The sequence below is a fragment of the Fistularia commersonii genome, chromosome 24, assembly GCF_037954325.1.
Source record: "Fistularia commersonii isolate RoL2024-O1a breed Wild chromosome 24, RoL_Fcom_v1.0, whole genome shotgun sequence".
Lineage (NCBI taxonomy): Eukaryota > Metazoa > Chordata > Actinopteri > Syngnathiformes > Fistulariidae > Fistularia > Fistularia commersonii.
Window position 1 is genome coordinate 5,802,326 of NC_141307.1, and position 27,660 is coordinate 5,829,985.

Consider the following 27,660-nt stretch of genomic DNA (forward strand, 5'->3'; position numbering starts at 1 on the left):
GATTTTATCCCAGTAGATTTCATTATGATTATATTTGTATTATTAGAGTTAGTATATTAGAGAATAAGGATTAGAAATGAGGATGGGTCAAGCTAATGCCACCATTTGTGCACAATGACTACTTCCAGGATCGGGTCAAGTTGTGCCTGCTAAACCCGCCCGGACTGACGACATATTTCGCAAAAATCAACAACCTATCTCGGAAATGTTTTTTTTTGCGCAGACCGAGCGCCACAGCCCTCTACTGGGCGTCCGCTCGCGCCCGTCACTGGACGGCGGGAAGATGCGGGCATCCGTCAGAATGACTCGCTACCTGGAGTCGTGGGGTGCCGCCAAGCCCTTCGCCAACCTCCATCATCGAGACAGCATGACCACGGACAACGGCAGGATAAACACCACGGTGAGTTCGTCGCCATTCACCTCATTTCCCAAACCATAAACAAACACAGTATTGGTTGGTCGCCGTGGAAAAAACTACGATTGCCTTTTCCAGGATGTCCCGATGGGGCAGTACCACTTCCAACGGCGAGAGAGGTGAGTTTGAAATTTGGAGCCGATCGCCAAACGTTTCAGTCCGTTTTCACGCCCGCTCCCGTCCATCGCAGGTCCAAGTCGCAGCGGAGGAGGTTTGAGGAGGAGCTCAATGAGCGGATGATTCGCACCATAGATGGCATCAACTCCCAGAAGTAAGCTTTCGCAGAGGGCGTCACCTGATTACAGGACATTCATTGAAACAAATTTGTCTATTTCTGTGAAATAGACCCCGAGATAACCCCTCGACGGCTTCCTCGCAGACTGTGTTGATGTCTGTTAGATGTTTGTCAGGCTGTTCGGGAAAAAAAAAAAAGATATTCTCCACTTTGGCAATATTTGCGAGAACAAATATCGAACAAAATTTGTCCGCATGTGGGTTTGCGGTTTGCGATTCTTTGTTTTGACAGAACATCTTACAAATACAATCCCTTATGTCATCCACCCGTGTATAGGAAAATGAGCATGATTTTATTTGATAAGTCATGAACCAAGAAAATAATAAAAAGGTTTAAAGGCTAAAAAAAAAAAAAATGGTGACCTTTACAAACTTTGCTTTTAAAATGTCAGACATTCATATTATATTCAGTTCATTATGAGTTTTGAGATAATTAATCATACAACCAGAAGCCTGTTTCTGATAATTATTAGTCCCTGTTTTGCTTTTTTTATGTATTTCCAGACAGTGGTTGAAGTCTGAGGACATCCAGAGGATCTCATTGTTCTTTCACAATAAAGCTCTGGAGAAAGAGGTAGGTGAACTCAAACAAAGCACCAGCCGCAAAATCAAATCAACAGAAAGGACGTTTTCTGTGAAAGATTTTTAGCAGGCGAAGCAATCCAAAGTACCTTCTCTCGGCTCTTTCCGAGTTGCGCTACGGGAAGCAAGGTTCAGTACGTTTTCTGCAAAATGAAAAGCATAAATAGCCTTCATTATCAAATGGCGGATTCCTGCGAAACAGCATTTTTGTCTGAGAATGTCAGAGTTAATGCTTGAAATCTAAAATATGACATGTTGTAATGTTGTTGTTTTTTGTACAAGGAGCATTTTTGAAAGAGTGGACGTGCTTTGAACCTTCGGCGCGTTCAATTGCTCCTCTGTCAAAAAAAGCGGATTCTGTTTGCGGCCACTTTGGCCCTTTGGCCATTGTTTACTTTTCGCACGTCAGCGCTCCAGGAGTCTGAAATCCAGCGCATTGGTATGGCGCATAATGGGAACGTGACAAAAGGTTCGGTTTCCCTCTGGAGACCTCAACCCCGACTTAACCTCAGATGTACGAAGGGAGCGTCGAGCCGGAGAACATCCAACATCGGGAAAAATCGTCTCGGCCTCCCCGAGGGAGCCGATCTGACCTTGGCTGTTCAGTTGTTCCCCTGAAATTCGGTCGCAAAAGAAGAAAGCGTCGCAGCTGCGGTGAAACGGCAGAACAATGTGTATCCCTCGGCTTTGCTAAAGTTCACAGAAATGACAACGACGCTTCCGAACAGCGGGGTATAATTATAACGGAGAATCTAGTTTGCGTCTAGATGTTTTGGGGGAAACTGGATCTTAAAAAAAAGCTACAACGGGTGCAAATATCTCTGTTTTTGGAGTTCGAATTCTGTCGATCTTGGCCTCCGGCTCATAATCATATATTTTTTAGCATGTTCTACCGCCGCCTGTGTCTGATTTATTTTTATTTTTTTTGCCTCGCTGTCTCTTAACAGTACAGATCGACGACGTTACCAGCTTTCAAGTACTACGTCACCTGCGCCTGCCTGATATTCTGCTGTATATTCATCGTCCAGGTCCTTGTGCTGCCAAAGTAAGTTGGATTTTTAGAACGCGCTGCGCCCTCGGCGTCCGCAAACTCCGTCCGCGGTGGCAGGCTGACGTGGAAAAGCGACGAGATGACGAAACCGGCTGTCTCGTCATCGGGCCCACGCTGAAATGAAAGCGGCAGGGGAGCAGAAAGGCAGAATGTGAAAAAGCAGATCGGGATGAAAGGGCTGCACGTCTGTCAGTGATTATAGATCAGGTGAATCAAAGTGAGGCGTCTCTTTAATGGCAAGAAAAGAAATTCACGGTCATGCTAATTTACAGCCTTTGGAAGCCAAAGGTGTAATTCAGCATCTGAGAGGGCCATTGATTTTCTAATTCACCTCCCTCCCACTCTCTCTTTGTTCTGGTTGTCGCAGCATAGCTCCTCACATTTAGACGTGACATCATTTGCTTTATAGGAGCGACGCTTAGATCAGTCGGGAGGGAGGTTTCCCTCATTAGAGAAGTGATGCATTAACAGAAGTTCATTCTGATGCACAGATGCCGCTGCACGCTGCACACACACCCGACTATGCTTGTTTCATGGAAATGGATTGCGGCTCTTTGTCACATGAATGGAGCTCTGTGTGTGTGTGTGTGTGTAAGTTGCATCCGTATGTTAGCCAGAGGTAAAGACAGAAACTTGTGATCAGATTTTTTATTTTAGGGTTGCTTTAAATAATAAGCTCAGGGTTGAAGTTTGGCATTAATGAATGAATGAGTCAGTGGGCTACTATGGCCTCATAGTAACATTGTTTGTGTGTGTGTGTGTGTGTGTTTGTGTTGCAGAACTGCGATATTGGGAATCTCCTTTGGCCTGGCATTCCTGCTGCTGGTTCTGATCCTGCTTCTTTGTTTCGCTGGTCACATCCTGGTACGTTTGCACATGTTTTTTGTTTGTTTGCCATGCTCTATTGGTATATTGGTATGTAATCTGTTAAACTTGTATGCGCTATTGAACGAAGGACGTTCAATAGCGTCAATAACATCCCCGGTACAAGGAACAATTGCAGTTCATTTCCGTTTATGAAAATTGACAGCTTCTCCAAATGAAATGCCGGTATGTTTTATGATGGAGTCAGGGTCCTCCTGGGCTGAGGCGCGATAATATGTTGTTCAGGTCAGCAAAGCATTATGGCTAGAATAAAGTGTTTTGAATTAAAACGCTGTCTTGTAAACAGAATAGAATAAGATAAAATAGAGTGAACTTTATCGATCCATAAAGTAGGCATTTACGGAGTTACGAACAATTCATTCACTGCATTCAGCACAGACGTCTCGGATATTTTGATTATGTTTTCAGCTGTAGGCTGGTTTTTCATGCGGACGCATCTTCGACTTAACACACAGTGATTTGGGGCATTTTTAAGCCGTATAAGCCAAAATCAAATAAAATAGTCTGATTTAAGAAGTGTCTCCTTTTCATCATAGGTTAACTACCTTTCTTTGGTGCATTACAATAAGACATGATTGACCTTGGGGCAGAGACTCAAGTGCAGGGAACAAACAGCGAGGAGTGATTCATGACTGAACAGAAAAGTCTGTGAAAATCAAACCTTCGGCTGCCGCACAGAGAGGAGACGGCAGGGAAAAGTCAGTGAAACACTTTAAGGTCAAACACAGAAAACAAATCCAAGAGAGTCGATAAAAAAGCAATAATCCGAAAAAATAGTCTGTGGTAAATAATGCACGGGAAAGAGAAAATCTAAGTCTGCGGGATAAAATAGGGTGGAGCGGGACTGTAAATAGCAACAGGAACACAGAGGTTCTGAAAGTGCGAGGACAGTCTTATGAAAGGGAAGGGGAAAATAAAGAATGAGTAGGCTTCAAAAAAAAAAAAAAAAAGAAAAAGGAACAAAATCTGTCCGATTTTCAGATCCTACACTAAAACCAAATCGGTCCGAGCACAAAAGTCCAAATCAAAGAGCTCAAGGGCAATAAAGAAAAGTCCCGGCGGCATCGGGCTGGTGATGAACGGCCCGCCCGGCCGGCTCCGGTCGCAGCTGCTGTTTGTTATCCAGCGGAAGCGGCTGATGTTTCCCAGCTGCTTAAAGAGCTTTATGGAAAATCAATGCATGAATTCCCCAGAAGAGCTCATCACTCTCACCCTTCCCACTCCAGAGAGAATCCAGAACCAGTCAGCGGGTCACTCCTAATCAATGGCTGATTTATCAATAACCTTGCGTCGGTTCTGACCCCAGTATCCGTTACGGTGAGAGCAGAGAGCGAGATACAGATCACGTTTGATGGGTTTGTACAACCTATCAATTCAAACACTGAATGTGTTCTTAATAAAAGCCTCTGCGACGGCTAGAGGACGACCATTTATTTAACGTCCTCTTCGTGTGTGCGTGTGTGTTTGTATGTGTTTCTAATGCAACATTACAGAGTATGAAAAATTCATTTTGCAAAAAGAATAGAGTTACGGAGCAGTTTAAAGCAAAGTTATAAATCAAATTATATGATGGGAAAAAAAAAAAAAAAAAAAACATTGGTGTGTATCTGGGATGCCATTCCATAATTTTCACCATAAATGAAACTGTGATGGAAGAGTTTTGTCATTAAAATGACTTGGAGGGCTTCTTCCACAAGCGCTCAAAGACAGGAAATCTGATCAGGCTCCAATGTCCTTCTAATATGTTGATTGATGAATTCTGTAATTGTTATGAAGCGGTCAAGTCCCTTGTTAAAAGCTCATGCTTAAAATGATAATGTATGATGACACCTAAAAACTATATATTTGCGTGTTCAAAACCATTGTTACATGTTATCAAGAAATGGACCAAAAGTCAACATGATGGCCTAGAAAAAAGACAAAATGAGTTAACAAAAAATTAAAATAAAAGACATGTAATTCTACAAGTGGTTAAATTATTATTTTTTTTTTTTCTTCAAATAAGACATCTCCCCTCCTTTTTCATCCTCATCACCATCATAACCTGCCTTTTCTGTCTCTTTTCATGTTTAGCCAGAAGCCAAGGGATCCTTCTGTACTTTCACCTGGTTCCCAACTTCCTCCCGCATCATCGTGACCAACAATCCCTGGCTGCGATTGGTCCTCACCATGACGACCACCGCTCTGATCCTGGTGATGTCTGTCTTCAACATGGTGAGGAGGCCATTCATGATTTGTCAACTAATTTTTTCAGAAAATTATTGTTTCAGACGATGACCTCATAGCTTTGTATTCATATTATATTGTATAATATTGCAGGACTCATATTAATTTCTACAACACGTATTTAATTCTTTCCTCAGTTCGATTTAGATTGTGGCATGGACGCATGGACCAGATGGAAAATAGGAGAACCAAAAAAATTAAAACTAAATTGATGTTTTTTTTAAATGTCCTCATCGTGTCTCTTCGCCGCACAATTCGCTGATCGCAAACATTTGAATAATTGGCAGCAGACGTGCACAGAAGCTGCCTATCAATATTTACGGAAGAACAAAACCGGTCGAGATTTCTCGACTTAAATGCGTCTCTGGCTGCGGTAATTGCAAGATGATAATTTTCGCTCTGTTAATCTATTAATCAACCCTGGCTGATGGACACACAGCGTGCGCTGTGTGCCCTCGCACTTGAAAATAGCTCATCAGCCCCCTCAAAATGAAGGCAAATACAATTTCAAACTGATACACGGATTGATTCCAGATGTTATTTTTGGTTCATCAAACGCACGGGAATGAGGATATAATCGTGCAAAAAGGGTCTGCTGCCGTTACTACATTATCCAAAGAGGATTTAAACAGTCTAGTGCTTTCTTTTGTGGAAAGCAAAGAACTTTTCAAGGAATCAAATCCAAATTGGAGCATCTTCATATAGGCTTAGAGGGAAACATTGAATTTTTCTTTATTTATCTTGTTGTCTATCAGTTTAAGGATAATCCATACCCATATTTTCCCTGTGGAAGTACTGTTTAAGTGTGTTTCTAAATGCGCTCTAAAAATAAATGTATTTAAAATGTCATTATTAGTTGTGGTGGTGGCTCTCTAGTTGAGATTCTGGATCCTTGCAAAAGAAGTTTGGAAACGTCTTATTCAAGCGTTGGTTCGCCGTTTGTGTCACTCCGAAATTGTTCTAGTTTTTCATCGAGGATCCCGGAGCAGACTTGGCGACGACGTCACCAGAAGTCCTGACGAGTTCAGCGGTGAACGTGACCAACGGCAGCTTGCCGGACTACTCAGGAGAGAGCCGGATTTACCTTCCCGTAAGTATGTCGGCCACCAGGAAACCTCAAAACACCCCGTTCACTTTCAGTTTCGCTGACGTGCCGTTATGAACCCGCTGCTGAGCAGTTTTTGTTTTTTAAAAGTTGGTCCCGATGAACGAAACCGACAGCTGCGGTCACTTTTTTTAGCTGTACGAGGAAAGTTTGGTCTGCCTGCTGTAGTTTCTCTCCGGTCGAGACGGAGAAAAGTCACCCCAAGGAAGCCAGGAACGGTGTTTTAGGCCAACAATTAGACACTTTTAAGAATAAGAATAAAAAGAATAAGAACAACTCTATTTATCCCGAAGGAAATTGTTGCGCCAGAGTTACAAGGATAATATAACAATAATAAATAAAAGTAGAAAATTGTATAAACAGTAAAAAAAAAAAAAAAAGGGGGGGGGAGAATAAGAAATACAAATAAACTATAAATTGTCTTGAGTAACAAGTAAAAACTATAAAGTGTCTTCAGGTCTTAAGTAGCAAGTGAAAGGTAAGGAGTGCACAAGAGTATGAAAAATATTGTACATGTAGCTGTTATGAAATATTGCACAGTTCTGAAAATATATACAGATAAATTATTACTATTTACAGTAAGTGGGTGAGTTTTTTTTGGTTTTTTTTAAGGTTTAAGATTTTAAGATTCCCTGCGGCTGAAGGGAGAGGAATTAAAAAGTCTGATAGCCTCGGGTGGGAAAGACCTCCTGTGGCGTTCAGTGGAGTTAAAACATCTCCAGCACGGTCCTGCAGACGTTGAAAGATCTGAGCCTCCCGAGGAAGAACAGGCGGCTCTGACCCTTCTCGAAGAAAGCTTTATGCTTTCATTCATTGTCTGCCGAATTCTTAAATTACATGGTGTGACAGCAGAGATGCCCCGCAATCAGGGAGGAAAAATGACCTTTTTCCTTTTCCCCCAGTAAAAATAAGAGTGTAGTATCGTAGGTAATGCACGGCGGAGAGAAACGCACCCGTGGTGGTCACGGCAAAGAAGTGACTTTCGATAAAAGATGCGCGATTAAGAAAAATGGCTGGAGGAGCATGTTCTTGACGTTTAGAAGGGGTCACATGCTTCATCCCGTGTCAAATTGGAACACGACCAATCGGAACAAAAGCAAGGAGCTCAATATTCGGCAGATGGTTGGAAATAACGTTAAAAAAAAGGGGATGTTAAACCAGGGCCGTTGGACCGGAGTGGAAATGATAAAAGAGCATTTGCGCCGGAGTTTCTTCGTTCATGATTAACTCTGGTAGCGTTCCCGAGGAGTTTACTCTTGTCACGGTCGGTCCGGTTACGGCGACCGGAATAACCCACAGGGAATGGAAAATGGGAAGGCCGGCAGGTGCGAAAGACAGGATCAATTCGGCGATTGATATCCCCGCAATCCCGCAAACCTTTGCGGACTCACATACAAATAGATGGGGGGGGGGGGGCTTGTTTCGGCGTCCAAAAATAGCGAGGAGTCTCCCGTGACTCCGGCAGACTCCCCCGTTCCATCCGAGACCGCGTTTACGAGTCGGACCCACGACCGGCTTGTTTTGCATCCCGCACGTACCGAGCCGTTTCCTCGAAATGTGAGGAGGAGCGGGTTCTGTGATTTAGTGCCGCCTCTTTAGTTCATATTGTTGCAGAATTCAATTTAGGGAGGAGAGACAGGAAAGGCAGGAGACAATAAAAGGGGATAATGAGAAGCACAGGATTCAAAGCCGGGCTGCGGCGGTACACACTCAGCAGCAGATGTTCCCGAGTTTGAAACGCACAAGTTGGCCTTCCCCAGAGCCGGAGTCGTCTCTTTCCACCGGGCGCACCGAAACTGCGGTCATGTTCAAAACACGTGTTGTGATAATTCCAGGCTCAAAAAGTCATTTTAGATATTCGGTTAACAGAAGCGCGCTAAAGGGAAAAGAAATAGTGCGATCGGGAATTAGACATACGCCGAAAACAGGGATGGTTGTGAACGCACATCAGCCACGGCAACAATCATGGGAAAAGCAGCTCAGATCCGTGAGCATGAAGGAACCGTTCATCATCCGCAAGTTCTGATTGGACCGCAGAAACGGAGATTGAAAATGTAGGACGATGTGAATCGTTTCCGGATTGGCTGTTCGCAATGGTCGCAGAGCTTTTTGAAGATAAGATAAATGTTATTGATCCCCATAGAGGAAATTTGCAGCGGCGTAAAAGTTATAGTGTCAATCAATATGAATATAAATTTAAATTAGAATTAGAAAACAGCAAACAGATCCACAAATAAATAGACAGATGAGGAGAGACAACACAGTGGATCTATAAAAAAAGAAAAAAAAAAAGACAGTAATCGTGAAAGATAGACAACCAAAACTAAACGACAACAGAGTGACAATAGCGCTGACAACAATAAAGTAAATAAACGAAAATGGACTGATGAGACCAACAAGGTTAAAAAAAGACAACAGAGTTAAGGAAAGACATGTGAACGGGTGAACTACTAAAGTCAGAGCCTGTAAAATGCTGTTTTCAATCTAAACCGACCCACGGGCGAGCTGTGGGCAAACTTATTATTCCAATTTTTTGGCTCTATATTGTTGTGAAAACATGTATGACTATTTACAAACATGCTTAAATAGAATAACGGCACGTTCTCTGTTTAAGTTTCACCTGCAGGCCTTAAAATGCACATTCTGCATATCGGTAAGCTGCTAGCCGCGAGCCAGAGATTCGAAGCCGCCGCGGTCGATTCTGGCTCTGAAGAGGCGGAGACTTTTCACGTCGGACTTTCCCCCGCAGATTTATTCCTGCGGTCGCTTTTTTTTCGCACGTGTCCTCCTATGGGTCCGCGTCAAAGCTGAATTTCCTCGGCCCACTTATTAATGCCTACAGCGTTCGCGTGACTGTGAAAAGCACAATTTGAGCTCCCGAAACGTATTTATACTCAACCATGTTTTTAGATACGCACCTCGATGAAATCTCTCTCTCTCTCTCCGATTGTGAGCACAATAACCCGTCGAGCGACAGGTGCACCCCGATAAAAAGAGATTTTCAAAACCCAGACAAACCGGCCGATCTGAGTCGGACGCAGATGTGAAAACGCGTTGTTTACCGAAGAGCATTATTCGTAGCCCGCGCTCAAAGTGGAGGTGATGCGCGTGTCCGTGCCGAAAATCCAATCCCCGGGTTTCTTTTCATTCGGAGCCTGATTGCGGAGCGCGCACCGCCAGACAGAACCATCCCGTATCGCATTAAACTCCGGTTCTGCTCTCGTTTCGTGTCTCCGGGCTGAATCACCCCTCGATGAACAGAACATTTACTGCCGGCATGGAACACTGAACAAGTAAAGCTACATTTTTTTTTTTTTTTTTTTTTCCCCCAGAACAAAACGCACCCGGCCTCCGGTGTGTCAAACGTGACGCGATCGGGAGAAAAACGCGAGATCTCAAAAAAAACGCGGCGTGACGATCCCTCACTTCAACTGTCTTTTCCGTCCCCCAGTACTTCATCTACTGCTGCATCCTGGGCCTGGTGTCGTGCTCCGTCTTCCTGAGGATCAACTACGAGCTAAAGATGATCGTGATGCTGGTTGCTGTGGTGATCTACAACATCATCATCCTGCAGACGCACGCCTCCATTCTGGATGGATTTAGCAAAGCTCTGTATCCCACGGAAACACTGGATAGGTAACTGTAATCTCTTCACACGCGCTTTAATCTCGGCGGCCGTGAAACAATTATTATTTCCATTTAAGGTCGGCGCTTGCACTTTTCAAGATGACCTCCGCGGCCTCGGCCGGCCGAGCGGACACGATTTGCATCATTAATGGGGTTTCGGCCTGACGTTCGCGGGCGGGGCGTCGTCGAGGAGGTGGTTTGCCATTATAACCCCCTCCCTCGAGGAAGAGGGTGCTGAGTGACAGGAGGATGACGGACCTGGAGGTTCCACATTTTGACTTGCAGATGGACTGTGTTTGCCGAAGAAAAAAAAATAAAATCCCATTATGCAAAATATTTCCAGGGCACCAAGAGAGACAGCTGAAATATTACTTCTCTCTCCCTCACCTGGCTTTATTTGCATGGTGAGGAGGTTGCTGCCGGCTGTTATAAAAGAGAGCGAGTTATCTAATAAATCAACTCGTTTCGCATCAATTCCTGGATAGAAAGGGTTCTGATCTTTAAGGTTTTGACCCCTCAGGGGTTGCAAGACATAGCGAGGCAGATTCATAAGATGATGCTTTCGAAATGATCTCCACAAGGTTGCGATCCTTAGAAATAGCAGAATTGCAGCAATAACTGTTCTAAATGATCAAGAAAGTCTCTTGGGACTGAAAGAATAAGACACTTGTTTGGTTTCGTAAACATTTTCTTAAAGACGCGAGCAATAGTTTTCGCTAATTTGGCTGAAAACAAATCAATCACCGTCCTGCACTAATAGCCAGCAAAACATGAAATAAATCCACTCTATATATTCTAACTTAAAAATGATTTGGATACTCCACATATTCCATCACCTGCACCTTTGTCAATGTTTTCCGTGACAAATTATTTATAATTTTTTGCACTTTTGCACCGTGGGTCTCAGAGTAACGTTATTTCGATGCTCCGTATGTGTCAACGTATGGCGGTGTTGGCGATAAAGTTGACTTTTTGCAACTTTTTGACAGAAATAACTTCTAGTTTGCGGTAAATCACCGAAATAAGGGGGATCGTGTAGGTTAGAGGTTTGCGTTAGCTTTACTGAGGTTTTCCAATGAGATGTCAGGAAGAGGATTTGTTACGAGTCTGAGCGTCTGGATGAACCGACCCATCGATCCCGACTGATTCGTCGGTCCTTGAAACACTGGAAGTGCTGAAAGTGCAAACTGACTGATCTTGTTTAAAGCACGTCCCTTGTTAAATAACACGGCGGTCTTTACCCGTGTCGGTTTCCGAAGCCTAACCCGCCCGTTATCCCGAGTAAACAATCCACGAGCCTGTGTCCTTTTGATTTGCGAAAGCAGACGGGAGCAGCGTCTCTCTGTCGTGGGTCATCGGCGAAACATTCAAACTGCAGCCCTGCCGGTGAAAGTCCTGTCAGGAAACTGAAGCCTGTCATGTCAGTGTCGGTAACATTGTCCACAGGCTGTTGAGCGGCAAAGACAAATGTGTGAGGATTGCGGAGACGATACAGAACGCACACACACTGGCGTGGCCGTCGGGGCGATGACGATGAGCATGATGGTGATTTGTAGGAAGTCTGAATTTATCGCGTGTCTGCCAGAGGAAACCAGACATCTTCTCAAATTTGTGCTTTCTAAATGGAATTCTGATCCAGTTTTTTCGGGAGGTTAAAAATAGTGTCCACAAATCTCTTAACAGAACCGAGTAGGATGAACTCGTTACATTTAAAACGAACAATTTGAGCAATTTGAGCATTTCAATTGTTTTTTCCTCCTTTTTTTTTTTTTTTTTTTTTTTTTTTTTTTTTGCATGATATGGGTCCAGCTACTCCTGGCATATCGCTTGTTATATGAAGTCAATGTTAGCAGCCACCTATTTATAATAACAAATATTATTTTTAAATATTGATAATAAATATATATACTTTTTTTTTTTAATAAAACTTTTTCCACACGTGCAAATTCAATTTTTGCACATGAAGTCGTCCCGGTTATTTCCCCGAAGCCGTCCTTTTCCACAAAACCGTCACTTTGAACAGACACGCTCTACCCTGCTCAATTAGTATCGCATGATAGCAACTGAAGCATTCGGTCTGTTAGACTAATTGCACAATTTCAGCCTTTTTTTGGGGGGATCTGAGTTAAATCAGGCCCGTAGTCATTCCAGAGTTGGCTTTCTTACATTTCATTTCAATACTTTTCAATTCTGCTCTCATTTTCTTTGTCGTTGCTCTTGATTCCCATCCCAACTTTTCAGAGAAGAGCAATGTAAACTAGGATAATTACCGTCTAATGTCTGTTTTTGTTTTTCAAAATAAATAAAGCATATTTTAGCGATAATTGCAGGGAAAACTTAAATCTACTAAGCCAAAACAAGATTACCTCTTAACTCAACCAGAAATTAGTTTTTAAGTTGCTGGTGCAGACGGTACCATTGCTTTGAGTGAAAATTGGAATTCATCGGCTGCGAAAAAAAAAGATATCAAAAACAATTAAGATAGAATGAGATTTTTTTTGGCAGCTGCACCTGTATTTACCACAGCAGAAAGTGTTGCCAGAAATCAGGTATTTATAGTTCCCTCACCCACTCCACCACTCCATTAGCTGACAGCGACAAATACTCTGACGGTAGAAATTAAGCTCGATAAGGTTTAACGGCGTCTCTCTTTTTTTAGACCGGGAGTCCTGAAGGACCTGAAGACCATGGGCTCCGTGTCTCTCTTCATATTCTTCGTCACCCTGTTGGTTTTAGCCAGGCAGGTCAGTGGATTTATTAAAGTACAGATGCAGACGATTTCTTTCTTTCTGTCTTTCTTTCTTTTTGAGAGCTCTACCAGCGGGAATTCGACCCTCCTACATGAACACACACACCCTGCAGCTGCTAGGAAATATTAATTGCAGTTAAATATGATTCGAAAAATAGATAGAGCCGATGTTTTGTGGGATGAACCGATCACATTGGTCTTCTACTTCTCCGTGAATATCATTTGCCGGGGTTTAATGCATTTGTCTGCAACGGTTAATGTGAATCATGTGAAATCAAAATTCACAAAAATGACGCATCACTCTTTAGGTCGTTTTGTCCATCTTGCTGAATATATGGATTTTATTTCTCGATAAATAAACATAATATTGGCTCACTGTGAATCACCATCAATTAAAAAGGTGAAGAAATTATGTACAAATGCAGAAATAAAAAATGCATGTGAAAACATATACATATATATATCAGTTATACTGCAAGATGGGTTCATTTTCTATTTGCAAAATAACCGCTCTGTGTTTCAAGAAATTTTGCTCTCCCAAAGCAACGTGATCTTCAGTTGACACAGATTTCCCGATCAGGCTCTATCTTTATTCCGGGGGTCCCATCTATCAGCTCTGACCCCAAAATAAAACCAATGCTCCAGATGTGAAACTCCCTCCACGGCAGGTTTCTCCGGAGACTCTCGAGTTGTCCTCATTCTCGGTCGCCGACTGGAGCTTTGTGTTCGGGGAACCAAATTGGAGTCCTTTTGACCTGAAAGTGTTCCACGTTTGTTTGGGCGCGGGTTCCTGCGGCGAGGAGCCTCGTCGATTCTCATCAAAAATAATTCCATCAACCAGTCAAACCGCTGGATTTTTCTACATGCTTTTGCATCGGGAGCTCGGAACTGTCGGACCGAACGGGCCCTCGTCTAGTTACTTAGTCGGAGGGAGGAGAAAGCGGGTTCGGAGAGCTGAGACATCTGTAATGCATCCCTCAAGAACAGCTACTAGGTGGAGCAAAGCTCATTTCTAGCCTTGTTAGTTGATTTCCGAATGACATCCGAAGCCGGCTTCTTTTATCCTGGCCTACTTTTCCAGACTGAAAGAGGTACGGCGGTTTTACCCTCCGGAAGATGGTTGCAGACGCACTGTATGAGCACCTTATTGGCTCTTCATCTTTCTACTTGGCATAACTGTATAGAAGAAGCCTGCGCAGTAGGATTCTGCTAAATTGGCTTCATACTTTCATCTCAAGGGGAAAATATTGAATGTACACATATATCATCCGGACCGCCTGCAGCACGCTAAATATTTCTCAGAGGAGAGCGACGCACATCCACAGGCAGCCCACAAGTAGCCTCCAGCTTTCTGATCCAAGTGAGTATAATGATGGGGGGGAGGTGGGCCAGGAGAAGCCTGTCTGACGCACTAACACACACCCCAGGGATGCTTTGACCCCAATACGGTGGAGGCTTCCTGACGCGCAGATGTGTTCAAAAACCCCGGAGCGTGAAGAAAAGACAAAGAAATTGATTTAAAAATTTTATTTTATTTTTTTATATGCAAAAGATTCGCCATTTCCGGGCGTCTTGAATTGTTTCAGCGTCCTCTTATCAGGACTTTAGTTTCCTCTGGACGCCGTTCTTCCGGTTAGTTTTCCAAGGAGTCCTTTCGCAGCCCATCTCAAGGAGATGGTTTCGTTTTCCAGTCGGCACGAAACCCAAATCAAATGTTTTATTTCTTATCCCTGCTGCCGGTGTGGTGGGTGTGAATGACCCGGGTGTCTCTCTACTCTTGTGTCCTCTTGTAACAGAATGAATATTACTGTAGGTTGGACTTCTTGTGGAGGGACAAGTTCAAGCGCGAGTGCGAGGAGATCGAAACCATGGAGAATCTCAATCGGGTTCTCCTGGAGAACGTTCTGCCCGCCCACGTCGCAGAACACTTCCTGGGGCGCAACTGGATGAACGAGGTGATGTCGGCTTTACCCGTTTTTTTTGTCGGTTTGTGACCGACGGGCCTCCAATCGCAAGGTCGGCGGTGTAAAATGCTTCGTTTTTGTAATTCTGCAGCCATAACCACATCGGCAAAATGTAACATGATTAAATCAAGTTTACCGAACCGACAAGAAGGTCAGTTTTTGAGTATGAAAACTGAGCTCTGATGAAGTCTCTTCCCCCGCCGCCACCGCCGCCGCTGCTGTTCAGTTGAAAGAAAGACAGGAGATCCAGTAAAGATGTGGCTGAATAGTTATTCTCCGGAGAGTCGGTGCTATTTTTAGAGCTATAAAATCAGTTTGTTTGCGAGGAGGTTCAGCTCTGTTCTAACACCGTCGCTCTTTTGTGACCCGTGCTGGATGAAGCCTCTTCGTTCACATTGTCTCCCACACGTTTCCATATGTTTTACTTTTAAACTGCTTTCCTCCTAAACAATTGCAGTGAACGGAGACCTTTGGTTCAAACCTAGAGAGATAAACACATACACAAGTTAAAGTCCGAAAGCGTGCGGTTTATTTGAAGAAATACATAGTTTGTACAATTATTTCAGGAGAAAAGTCCAACGTCTCAGGGATCTACAAACGTTCGATCGGCTCCGACTGCAAAGCTGCGGACGCTTGTCTTAAAACTATGTAGGCATCATGTCTGACACCTCAATTTTAAATCATAATTACCAGGAGACAGTTTGATGACTTAGTGTTATTGCGTTCTCACAGCTGAGACTCCCCCGAAACTGCCAACCATTAATCTGTAATATCCTCCATGCTGGATCAATACAGCAAACCGTATGTAGCCGTTGTCCTCCGGTTGCTTGTCATCAGGACCTGTATCATCAGTCGTACGAGTCCGTGTGCGTGATGTTCGCCTCCATCCCGGATTTCAAAGAGTTTTACACCGAGTCGGACGTCAATAAGGAGGGACTGGAGTGCCTGCGTCTCCTCAACGAGATCATCGCGGATTTCGACGAGGTAAAGTCCTCCTCTTGCCCTGACGCTGCCGGCTTCTTTTTGGGCTCGAAACACACACCCCCCGGTCTGGCCGATGGCTACTTTGCTTTCCTTTCCGTGTCCCAGCTTCTGTCCAAACCCAAGTTCAGCGGTGTGGAGAAGATAAAGACCATCGGAAGCACCTACATGGCCGCCACCGGACTGAATGTGACACCGGGACCGGAGTGCGCTCAGGCACGTTTTCACACTCAATTTCGCACTCATTCTCACACAGACAGCGTGTGTGTGTGTGGAAATTGTACGTCCAAATTGATTTTTTATGTTCCTCATCATCAGACACAAACAAACACACACACACACACACACTGGTTCAAGGTCAAACCTTCAACAACTGGGCAGAGGAGCAGGGTGTTTCTCAAAAACCTGAGGTTTTAATGAACTAAATTAGTTTCCGTGGAAAGAAACTAATCACGCTGCTCATTACATCACTTTTGCCGTACTCTGCAACTCAGCTCATATATGGGTCAACACCAAATCAGCAGAAACCTCTCGCTTCATCAGAAGGACAGATATGATGTGTCTCTTTCGAGAACTTTAGTTAGAGTTTGTAAGTCAGCAGAAGCCGGTGGGAGGAAGGTTTTCAGATATCACATGAACGGCGGTCGCTGGCCGCCCCTGAGAAAACACCTTAAAAACAGATGCAAAATCGGTAGGAAGAAGATGCTGCCCACCACAACCCAAATACTTTCAACTATACAGGCAAAACAACTACCAGATAAAATGTTTTAAAAGTATGTTGATGCTCCTTTCAATCGCCTTTGATAAATAGAATAGCTTCATGATTTTAAACGCGGTTATTTGCAGATTACTAGCTTTAACTTATACAGGACTGTCTCAGAAAATTTGAATATTGTGATAAAGTTCTTTATCTTCTATAATGCAATTGAAAAAACAAAAATTACTTTTTCACGATATTCTAATATTTTGAGATAGGATTTTTTAGTTTTCTTAAGCCTTAATCAGCAAAATTAAAACAATAAAAGGCTTGTAATATTTCAGTTGATTTGTAATGAATCCAGAATGTATGACATTTTTGTTTTGTAATTGCATTACAGAAGATAAAGAACTTTATCACAATATTCTAATTTTCTGATACAGTCCTGTATGTGCCGAATGGGCTATGACACGTGTAATGGGATTACAGTTACTCCACGGCCACACGGGTGTCAAGCATTTATTGCTGTGCAGATGTTTTGAAAGCATTTCGGGACATTAATGTCATGGTTCTTGTTGCCGTGCGAAAGCAGACGCGGGAAACAAATGCTGAATATACCATTCCCACTCCCACCTTCCTGCAGGACGGTTGCACATTTCTCAAAGCTCTGGCATAAATAATAAGGCCAACTGTTGAAATGACAGCTTGCGAAGGATTTGATCCGTTGTTGTCGGTTAATTACGCCCGTCTTCATCTCTCTTTGCCGCGTTTGACGTTGTTTGCAGAGTTCGGCATTAAAAAAGAACCGACCGTGAATGAGCCTTACGGAACATAATTTTTCTATTATCTGTGGGCGGAACGACAAACGCGGCTCGCATTTAGGTTCGATGATGAAAGAAAGAACGAAAACGATCTCAGACCTTGTTTATTCCGGTCCTTTCCCTTCAGAGGAAACGTAGGAATAATTGGAGGGAAACAAAGTCAGATGTAAACATTTGTTTTAGACTCACAGGCACTCCTCCCAGCTGGAGGCGCGAGAGATCCTCTCAGCTTTCATTGCGAGAACTGCATGGGAACAGTTGGTGCTTTAATACGCCGAACGCTTCCTTCATGCCGGAGGGTTCGGCGTATTTCGTTAGAGAGAAATGAAATCATCGAAATCATTTTGACTGTGCCGGGACTTCCCCACCTCTGCACTTTCCCCAGGAGCACGACCGACAGTACATGCACATCGGCACCATGGTGGAGTTCGCCTTTGCTCTGGTGGGGAAGTTGGACGTCATCAACAAACACTCCTTCAACGACTTCAGGCTAAGAATCGGTCGGAAGAGTTCTTAACATGAGCAGGTGCCGTGCCCGTCCCGAAGACTGGGTGGCTTGATTGCTTGATATCCTCTTTGTTTCTTCCAGGAATAAATCACGGCCCGGTGATTGCGGGAGTGATTGGAGCGCAGAAACCTCAGTATGATATCTGGGGAAACAGTGTGAACGTGGCCAGTAGGATGGAGACCACTGGGGTTCTGGGTAAAATCCAGGTGGGACACCGGGAGCTGGACTTGTATTGTTCGAGAACGGCTGCTCAAAGTCACATTTCTTCGTGTTTCTCCGCAGGTTACAGAAGAGACGAGTCATATTTTGACAACGCTAGGGTACATGTGCTCGTGTCGCGGGATCATCAACGTGAAGGGCAAAGGAGAGCTGAAGACTTTTTTTGTCCACACAGAGATGAGCCGGTCTCTGTCACAAGGGAATGTGATGCCTTGAGCCACACACACACTTGCCTGAAAAACAGGCTCCTGAACGCAATCGCACACACTCGCACACAAAGTGGCATTCGAGGTGATTTGTCATGCTCCTTACGTTAAAATCATTTCCAGATGCCGGCAGTACAATGGATAGACAGTTGTTAAGAACCGCTTTATTCCTTAGCAACGCAACATTGAGCCGGGCCAAGGCGCGCTGCCAGGGTTCTTCACAGCACTTCGGATGTTTGTTTTTTTTTTTTCCTGGCTCGCCCTTTTTTTTAGAGAGGGGTCTCTCGAGAGTAACAAAGACCTCTCTCCGAGGAGTCTCTTCTGTGTCTGAAGAGTGCCTGACTGAACAGAGGTTTGCAGAAATTAGCGCGGCTCTCGAGGACCGCGGTCGACCATCTGTACGATAGTGGTGGTGTGGAGCTAATTACCCCCCGGTGTTGCCATGCTTCGGAGCCTGATACCTGAGCAGACTGAGCTGCCTGCCCGGATTTGTGTCTTTTTTTTTAATTCTTCTTTCTTTTGAAATTTCTCCCATCTCATTTCAAATGGATGCTACAATAGTTTACTGTCTTATAGAAGAATTTTGATGGCAACAAATGTTTCCAGCGTGATGGGTAGTTTGCAGAAACCTGTGAAATTGTATTTATAGCTTTAGAGCTGTGTTTGTGTCCCACTAATGAGTAGGTGGACTCAGGCAAAGATTCAAGAGAAAAAGTAGATGATTCCTTTTTATAACCCATCCAGAAATAAACCAATGGCAACGTGTGTCAATGTTTCCTGCCATCCTTTTGTTATTCATTAAACATTTGTACATAAATTGATATACTCTGTATTTTCATCTGTTTTGCTGCTTTAAGCATGTCTTAGCATTTGCAGTACATTTGCAGAGTCAAAGACTTGTATGAACATTTCATGGAATAATAAGAGGTAGTGGGTTTGTTTACATTTGGCTCTTCTATTTATCACAGTTACAAGAGCAGAGTCGCCAACACTGAGAATGTATCTCTCAACGTCGTGTGCGTATTTTAGAGAATAACAAATCGCGTCACGCTGTGTCAAAGCTTGGCGTGGTGACAGCATTTCTGAAAGACGCCACTAGGACAGTCAGCCTGTGAGGGCCACGAAATCTTTCAGGGTGAAACTTGAGAAACGGAAAACAACAGAAAACAATTTTTTATGAGATGAGATGAGAACAACTTTATTTATCCCGAAGGAAATTGTTGTGCCAGAGTTTCAAGTAAAAAACATAACAGTAATAGATAATAGTAGAAAGGAGGAAGAATAAGAAATACAATGAAATATGAATTGTCTTAACTAATACAATGAAATATGAATTGTCTTAACTAATACAAAGAAAGATAAATTGTCTTAACTTATGGAACGATAGTCTCCGACTAATCGCTAAAAACAGAGTACCTCCTGATCGGCCAGCTGTGCCCCAAAGTTCATTACTAATAAGCACTTCTGCCACAATTATAGTGTTACTGAATATATTCTAGCTGTCGAGACAAAGCTCAACATTTTTGTCTAAATCTGTTTTTTCAACATCATTTTTGTCAAACTGACACTGGATACCTTTCGCAGACATTTGGCAGGCCTGGAAAAAGTACAGTATTATGACTTGGAAGAAAAATGTCAATTGTGGATTTTTTGCAATTTTGTTTTTACATGAATAAAATTTTTTTAAAAAGTCATTTCTCATCTCTATCATTTTTCCCAGTGTTTTTACTTGTTCAACTGCAGCAATGATGGACTTACATCCTGATTTAGTTTGCATGTTTATAATTATTACTGTATAACAATAAAGATCACAACACATTTATGGCAAGCCACTTCCGTGTCTGAACTCAACACTGATTGGTCCCTAAATATGTCAATCATTTAATTAACGACACCTTTGCAGGTGCGCGCCCTGCACGGCAAACACAGCTCGCTTTTGTGTCAAGAACTAGATTTGTGTCGCTTTTAAGAGTTTTGCTCAATGAAAGCACTGCGTGTGTTGTGACACAATCGTCCCATGGAATTTTGCAGCAAGTTGGATACCAGTTCATATTGGCTGCTCTGGATTGAGCGTCTCCTGCACTGGATTCATCCACAATTCAGTGATGTGTTGAACTCGACTGGTAAGTCTGATTATAATCTGGGGAGGCATTTCTTACTTCCTGCTGCCTCTCATTTGTGTGTTGACCCTCGCCAACCTCCCTCTTTTCTTGATTATTTCTCAAAAGTCTAAGTTTGTTTTGCTTTTATTTAATGATAAAGTTATTTAGACCAGCCTGGATTTGCATCACCACCTGCTGTTAATTCTAAATCCATGAATCTGCTCCATCTTGTCTTCCTCTTTAGTTTTTCATTCGATCTGCCTCAAAGAGCAGTTTAAAACACACATCAATGCTTTCATTTTGTCGGCAGCTTGTCATTTTCTTATATTTGTTATGTTAATGTGTTTTTTTTTTCTCCCGCCACCTCTGCCAGGAAGTGCAATAATTCTGAGCCTTTATGCTTCTTAACATGATGCCCCCTGATTGGTTTCTATGTTTCTGCCAACAGTTAAGTGTTTCAGCTTCACTGTGCAGAATAATGTATGAGAAATGGTTGAAATATGCTGTTTGACATCCATTTGTTGAAAATGTAAATTTCCTCAGAGCTGTTTTGAATATTGTGACTTTTTGGTTCACGTGTGATACCACAGGGGGTCTGGAGATTTATTTATTTTTTCCTATTTCTGATATTAAACTCAACATACATCCAGTGCAATAACATTTACCGTAGAGGGTAGGAGAGGTTTTGCGTGAAACTGCTAAATATCTGAAAATGAATATTCAATGATCAAAATGTTATGTGTCAGGGGAAAAGAAGTCAGCCTTAGACATAGGTTATTACTTTTTGAGCATGAGTTCCCAATCAATTCACAAAAACAAAGGTAGCAGGCAAGTGCCCACATTAGGTGAGGCCAACATAAAAATCATCAAAACAGAAGATGAGATTGACAGTTTTATTAGATAAGCTTTCAAAGTAAATGTAATGGCCGGAATATCTATCCTGAAGCCCAAGTAAAGAATGTTATGTAGACTAACAATTTCTATCACACTGTCGTCATGGATACTCCGTTTCTGATTGAAACTGAATTTCTGATGTCACATGTCAATCTGAACGCTGACTTACTGCTTTCATATTGATCGAATGAGTACAGTCGAATTCTGCATGTTTGGATTACTTTTGTCACTTCAAGTACAAACTAATGTGCCGTGCATTGCAGTGAAGAATAATTGAAAGTGATTTCATTTTCTAACATTGGCCCCATGATCTGGGTTAAATTACAGCAGTGCAGTATGGCTGATTTATAATCCATTGATTTGCACTTTCATCCCTTTGATACCTGTGGGTTTTCAGACTTCTTCCATATTGAAGGTGATGCCGTTTTTCATGAAAAACTCTGCGTTTATACAGGCAACGCGTGCAAAGTGCTGACCAGTGTAATAGCAGGCGGGGGCAGGATGACGGCCATATTCGGAAGATGTTAGAACCGGCACATTTCTGGCTCTCTCCTGTGGTTGAAGATTAAAAAAAAAAAAAAAAAAATCAGGAAAAGAGTTACTTCATCTATTACACTCCCAGTTGTTTATGTTTTAACAGGGCAACTTTACTGTGACACATTAGTTCAGCTTTACAGTTCAGTCTTCAGGTGCTGCTTGCCATACTCTCATTCAGTCACAAAGGCCTTTATGGGCCCAGAATATTACTTGTGAATGATTTTGATGCCAGTGCTTTGATTACTGACCTATTCCAATGCATAGCAAAGAAATCATAGCAATTTCATAAGCCAACATCAGAAAGGAAGAACTTGTGCTTTGTCAGAATAGAAATGAAGATTGTTCGTCTCTGCCCTGTTTAGCTTCTTCATTGTCACAAGATATAATAATAGTATACCGTATTATCAGAAATGAAACTTGTCTTGATATATCTAAATAACAGCGCCAAAAGAAGAACAGGCGTTTTTCATGATGACCAGGTGAACAGATCATACCTACAAACAGGTAAATTTATATTTTCATCAGCTCCAGACAGAACGGGTGCAGGAATAAGACGCTGCTTCTAACTCATGAATAATTTAGAGAATAAATGGCCTCTTCATTCGTATTCAAGTGTGAATTCCTAAACAGAAATGTCCTAATTCACCAGGAGCTGTCACAATCCTTAACAGGCAACCAGTCATCTCACTGTAATTATAAGCTCAGCTGTGTGTGTGTGTGTGTGTGTGTGTGTGTGTGTGTGTGTGTGTGTGTGTGTGTGTGTGTGTGTGTGTGTGTGTGTGTGTGTGTGTGTGTGTGTGTGTGTGTGTGTGTGTGTGTGTGTGCGCGCACGCCTGCTTTGTTCATCACCCTTTCTGCTTTCAGTGACCCAGAAACTCACATTGAGCTAGTTTTCATGACATAAATAATTACTCAAAGGATATGAAATGGCTTCAAAAGGAGCCATAAGCAAATGTCATGAAACTCAGAAATACATGCATCAGGTTCCACAAGAGGGACAATGTTAAGTGTTTGATACATATGGATTATTTTTTGGAATGATGTATCATTTCTTAAAAAAGTGTTTGATACATATGGATTATTTTTTTGAATGATGTATCATTCCTAAAAAAAGTGTTTGATACATATGGATTATTTTTTTGAATGATGTATTATTTCTTAAAATTAAAATAATACATTGCCATCCCTGTGGCCCAGCAATCGACTGGCGCCTGGTCCAGGATGTCACCCCGTCTCCTGCTCCAGCATCCCTGTGACCCTGACTGCAGCATAAGTGGTAGATAATGGTTGGATGGATGGCATTGTCATCCCTGTCTTGGAAATATTGCCAAAGCCTAAAAAGTTAGTGAAGTAATACCTTTAATAATTTTTCATAAATTATTTGTAGAGTGGAGCAGTAAATCTCAGTCCACTTCAGTGTGACCGGAAATCATATTTTGCTGTAAAAAGACACCATAAAGAGAAGCTAATTTCAGACAGACTACATTTTTTTAGTTAAGTAATATAGTCTGTCTGGCAAATATCTTCAATATTTGTGGGCATAAATGTGGGTCACGTTTACAAAACCTTTAGAATCTAGTCTTTATTATCTAAAGACAGTAGACTGAAAGGCTGAAGACTGTAGTGAATGTAAGATTGACAACTCCTGTGTGACCTAATTTCTCAAATTAGACCACTATTATCATCATCATCATAATTACTTTCAACAGTTAAAACTTATCTCTGCATTTAGAAGCCTTTTACAAGACTTAGAGTGATAGATCTCTGACCTTTTAAACATATAGTTTCTTTTTTTTTTTTACCCTCTTGTTGATTCCAAGATAACTTCTTTCATATTGTCACTAATTGAGGGTAATTTTCAGCCAATCTCAGGGTGATTGTGTGCTGATTTTTGCAATATATCCTGTGTATTTCCAAGTACTGTTGAGCTCCTTTGAAGAGACTTGCTTATTTTCAATCATTATTATTCACCCACTCTAGCGGCAACTGCTGAATAACAATTCAGCTGCAGGGGAGAGGACTTTTTCCATCAAGCATGTTTTACGAATTCAAATATGACACATTTTCCTGATCTATGAAAAATCTGGCATTTATAAGACCACCAGCTTAATTAAATAAGTGAGGTGAATTTACTGAGGCAATGTGGCTTACACATTGAAGTTTATGACTGTCTATATTCCCATTTTTTTGTGTCAAAGAAAATTCACCAGTACCGTGCCATCAGTACATGGTCATCACGTTCTTCAGTAGGCAGAGCCAACTGGCAGAGGCGATCATCACTACCAGAAATGGTGAAGGAGTGCAGATACCTGGGCACTGTCTTTGACAACCTCCTGAAGTTCCCCTCTAACACTTAGGAGATCATCAGGAAATGTCACCAACGTCAGTACCTGCTCAGGAAGCTGAAGTCATTTGAGATTAGCAGCACAATCCTAACCATGTTCTATTACGCCTTCACTGAGAACGTAATGATCTTCTCCTTCACGTGCTGGTTCCATTCCATCACCCGACATGACAGGAATTGCCTAGAGTGCACCGCCTTGGTCTGCTCCAAAATAATTGGCCACCATCCATTCCATAACACTAAAATATTAAAAAACAACAAAAAGATCCCCCCACCCGGCCATTGAGTGACTCCCCAAAGGTCAGACGCCCCCGCCCCGCTTTCAAAACCCAGAGAAGGGCAACCTTTGTCCTGAGAGCCGTCCAACTCCTCATTTCCCAGCAACCCAGCAATCAAGTACTCACATATCCGTCTGGTCCACAAAATTTTACATCACGCCCCCCCACCTCCTCTACATCAAGCCTCGCTCCCAACTCACAAGTCGAGTGCTTAGGTCGGTGTCTAGAGGACACTGCAATGTTCCCAAATGAAAGTGTGCCTTTTCTCAATCTGCCTTTTCCTGTAAAGCCATCAAAGAATGGAATGGGCTTCCAGACAATCTAAAGAACATGACTGATTTTCACACCTTTACACGGGCCGTTAAAAATTGAATTCTGGAGCACCAAACATGCTCACACTAACAATGCCAGACGGGTATTTTACCATCAGATGTTACCCTTCTGGGTAGCATCTGATGGCCCCCAGATGACCAAAGTAATATCACAACAGTATCACAACAATAGCACTTTCAACTTGCAAAATACATATTTTATTGCCTGTTTGTATATTGTATAGTTCTTTTATTGCCTATCTTTTATATATATTGTCTATTTTGTACAGTTTTATATTTGTATTGTCCAGGACTATGGATGGAAATTAGCTGTAAGCTACAGTCTGGTACAAACATCTCTGCCTCTGTACTTAATGTAATTGTACACAGTCCTAGTGAACTTCTCAACAAACAAACCCTGCGACCCCCTCATCGCCATACCAGCTGCCCCCCACCGAGCATAATGGCGCTCATGATTATATAAACGCAGCGAGCTTGCTTTCAATTTGCACAATTCTGAACAGTGATTTATCTATATGTTTATTTTTATTTCATCTTTTTTTTTTTTTTTGGTGCTGCTACCCCATGTGCCCAATTGCCCCTCAGGAAGTTTTTTTCTGATTCATCCATACATGGTGTGTCACGGTGTGTAACTTTGGGCCAAATACCAATTTCATTTCTGTAAATTGAAGATAATCCGCAAGAAATCACCCCGAAAAAGTGACTGTACCTCCTCGTGAATTTTTAGCCCCATTCCTTTTGGGTGTTTTCGATCATCCCGGCGGAGTCTCATGTTGTAGCCCTCGGCCTGGTGAAACACTCGGTCGTACATTGAGTCTTCGGTGACCTGCGGGTAAAGAAAGGGAGACATTAAATTTGGTCCTCTCTTGCCTTTTTCAACATTTTCCCTTCCATATCTTTGAGAGACATTGAGGGATGCAGTAGAAGAAAAGACAAAAGTCTTTAGCAAAAGAGATGAAGTTGCAATAAAACAAGGATGTGTGAAGCAACGGTCATTTGTTGCAAATTGGAAGATGCATAGGCTTGGTTTTTGGCATGAAAGATCGAACTATCTTGTCGGTTTGCTTGTTTAATTTTGGATTAGTTCAGTTTACCTTTTACAAGTTGTTTTTTTTCATTTGCCTGTAGTTGTGGTTTTAATTAATTTTTGATAGATTTACATTCATTTTTAATCCAGATTTTTCCTTTTCGATTGAGGTTTCTATTCATTTTTAATCAAGGCGTGTGTTCAATTTTTGATGAGGGTTTTTAATCATTTTAAATCAGTGACCATCCGTTCCTCATTGTTTTTAATGTTTGCTGGGGATGCAGTTACAGCGTCCAGTTTTTCAACAGTGCCAGCCCGCATCAATGTAATTCTAACGCTCAGTATTGCTTTGAATTTCCTAAAATTGTCATTTCTTGTACGTGAAAAACTCAAACTTGAATATCTAGCGTGGCTTCGGATTATTAAAAATCGCCATAGTCTTCCGAGTGGTCTCTCCACCTGAGGCTAATTAGCTCGCTAACTTAATGGTTAGCTCTAACCGTGTACCTTCGACACTCTGTAAAAGTACGACATTTCTTGAGTTTCATTCCGTCGCGGCGGGACGTAACTGAACGGAGACAATGTGGAAAGCGGTTTGGTTTTCGCCTCAAACGCCACGTCCATGGCTCGGAGGTCTCTGTCCGCAGACGTTCCCAGCAAAACAGATACAACTTCGCAGACGTTAGCCGCTGTGAAGTCGACGTGCGGCTGTTAGCCGTTGCTAGGTTACCGCCCCAGCATGACAGCGTGCGCCGCTGTGTCTGTGATCCGACGCGGCGGCTGCGCGGCTCCGGGGCGCTCGTCCAGCCGCTCCCGGGCGCTCGTCCCCCGGCCCCGGCCTTACACTGCGCGCTATGGGGGAAGGCCGACGATTGATTGATTGATTGATTGATTGATTGATTGATTGATTGATTCATTGATTGATTGATTGATTGATTGATTGATTGATTGATTGATGTGGAGCTAAAGGTAGCCCCATGCCAAGGGCTATTTCACTTGCATTTTTAAAAAATGTATTTATTAGAAAGGACAGGAATTAAAGCAATGGCATTAAATGTGACGCCCGTTTCTTGACATTGAAATGCTCTTTGCAATGGGTTCCTGATAGGGGAAATTGCAATATTGAAGCGTTTTAGTCAGGGAAACACCCGGGTGACGGAAAAACATCCGTTTAATAAGCAATAGCTGTTGTTGGCCAAAGCCACGCCACACAAGCCTGCAATACCCGCTCAACTCTTGGTTAAAAAACAAAAAAAGACATAAAAACAAAACAGGATTCCTTGCTCCCCAAACCCACAAACCCACAAAACTCCCAGCAACCCCAAAATCACACAGTAAACAAGAATCAACACAACCCCAACATTCGTGTCTCTATACAATACAGTTCAAAATCCCTCAAATCCTCATTTCCACTTCACGGCCTTGTGTTTCAAATAGTCACTGAAATTGCCATTTTTTTTCTATCAGTCTGTTGCACTTCAAATGATATTCTTGATAAATCATGCTTATTTCTTATTAAATCAAACACAAGTCTTAATCCACTTGCCTGTTTCCAGAAAACTCCTTTTAAGCAAATTCTAAAAAAAGGAAACAGCCTAGCTCCTGATACTCAGTAGAAATGTGACTAAAAGATATGTTTAAAGCCCACAGCGGTCTGTCATAATAAAGTGATAGTACATTCTTGCACAGCTGCACCAGTGTCTTTCTCTATGCTAATAACTCTTGTCCCTTCGAGCCCTTTTGAGGTTTCACTGCTTGTGCTGTGTAACTCTTGACAGCAGAATCAATTTATAACACCAGGCAGACTTCGCCTCAA

At 42.5% G+C, this 27,660-nt stretch overlaps 1 protein-coding gene and 1 long non-coding RNA gene across 3 annotated transcripts in view; one reads left to right on the forward strand and one right to left on the reverse strand.

The window, feature by feature from the left end:
* Window positions 1–20,255, forward strand: part of adcy2b (adenylate cyclase 2b (brain)) — a 54,055-nt gene extending 33,800 nt beyond the window's left edge. The window contains exons 10-25 of one of the 2 annotated variants that reach the window (XM_086171141.1): window positions 224–400; window positions 494–534; window positions 606–686; window positions 1,214–1,283; window positions 2,239–2,336; window positions 3,122–3,206; window positions 5,301–5,441; window positions 6,418–6,543; window positions 10,010–10,194; window positions 12,845–12,929; window positions 14,731–14,889; window positions 15,736–15,882; window positions 15,988–16,095; window positions 17,783–17,897; window positions 17,987–18,111; window positions 18,188–20,255. In XM_086171141.1, the coding sequence (XP_086027267.1) occupies window positions 224–400; window positions 494–534; window positions 606–686; window positions 1,214–1,283; window positions 2,239–2,336; window positions 3,122–3,206; window positions 5,301–5,441; window positions 6,418–6,543; window positions 10,010–10,194; window positions 12,845–12,929; window positions 14,731–14,889; window positions 15,736–15,882; window positions 15,988–16,095; window positions 17,783–17,897; window positions 17,987–18,111; window positions 18,188–18,340 (1,896 nt within the window). In that variant the 3' untranslated portion in view covers window positions 18,341–20,255. Of the gene's footprint in view, window positions 1–223; window positions 401–493; window positions 535–605; window positions 687–1,213; window positions 1,284–2,238; window positions 2,337–3,121; window positions 3,207–5,300; window positions 5,442–6,417; window positions 6,544–10,009; window positions 10,195–12,844; window positions 12,930–14,730; window positions 14,890–15,735; window positions 15,883–15,987; window positions 16,096–17,782; window positions 17,898–17,986; window positions 18,112–18,187 lie in introns of those variants that run through there. The other variant, XR_015107995.1, reaches the window with a different exon arrangement.
* A 194-nt stretch (window positions 20,256–20,449) lies between these two features.
* On the reverse strand, window positions 20,450–26,540 carry LOC147219754 (uncharacterized). The gene is made up of 3 exons (XR_015107996.1): window positions 26,352–26,540; window positions 25,527–25,643; window positions 20,450–21,878 (listed from the first exon to the last, which is right to left on the reverse strand). It is a non-coding gene; the product is annotated as an uncharacterized LOC147219754 (long non-coding RNA).
* Window positions 26,541–27,660: the final 1,120 nt, after the last annotated feature.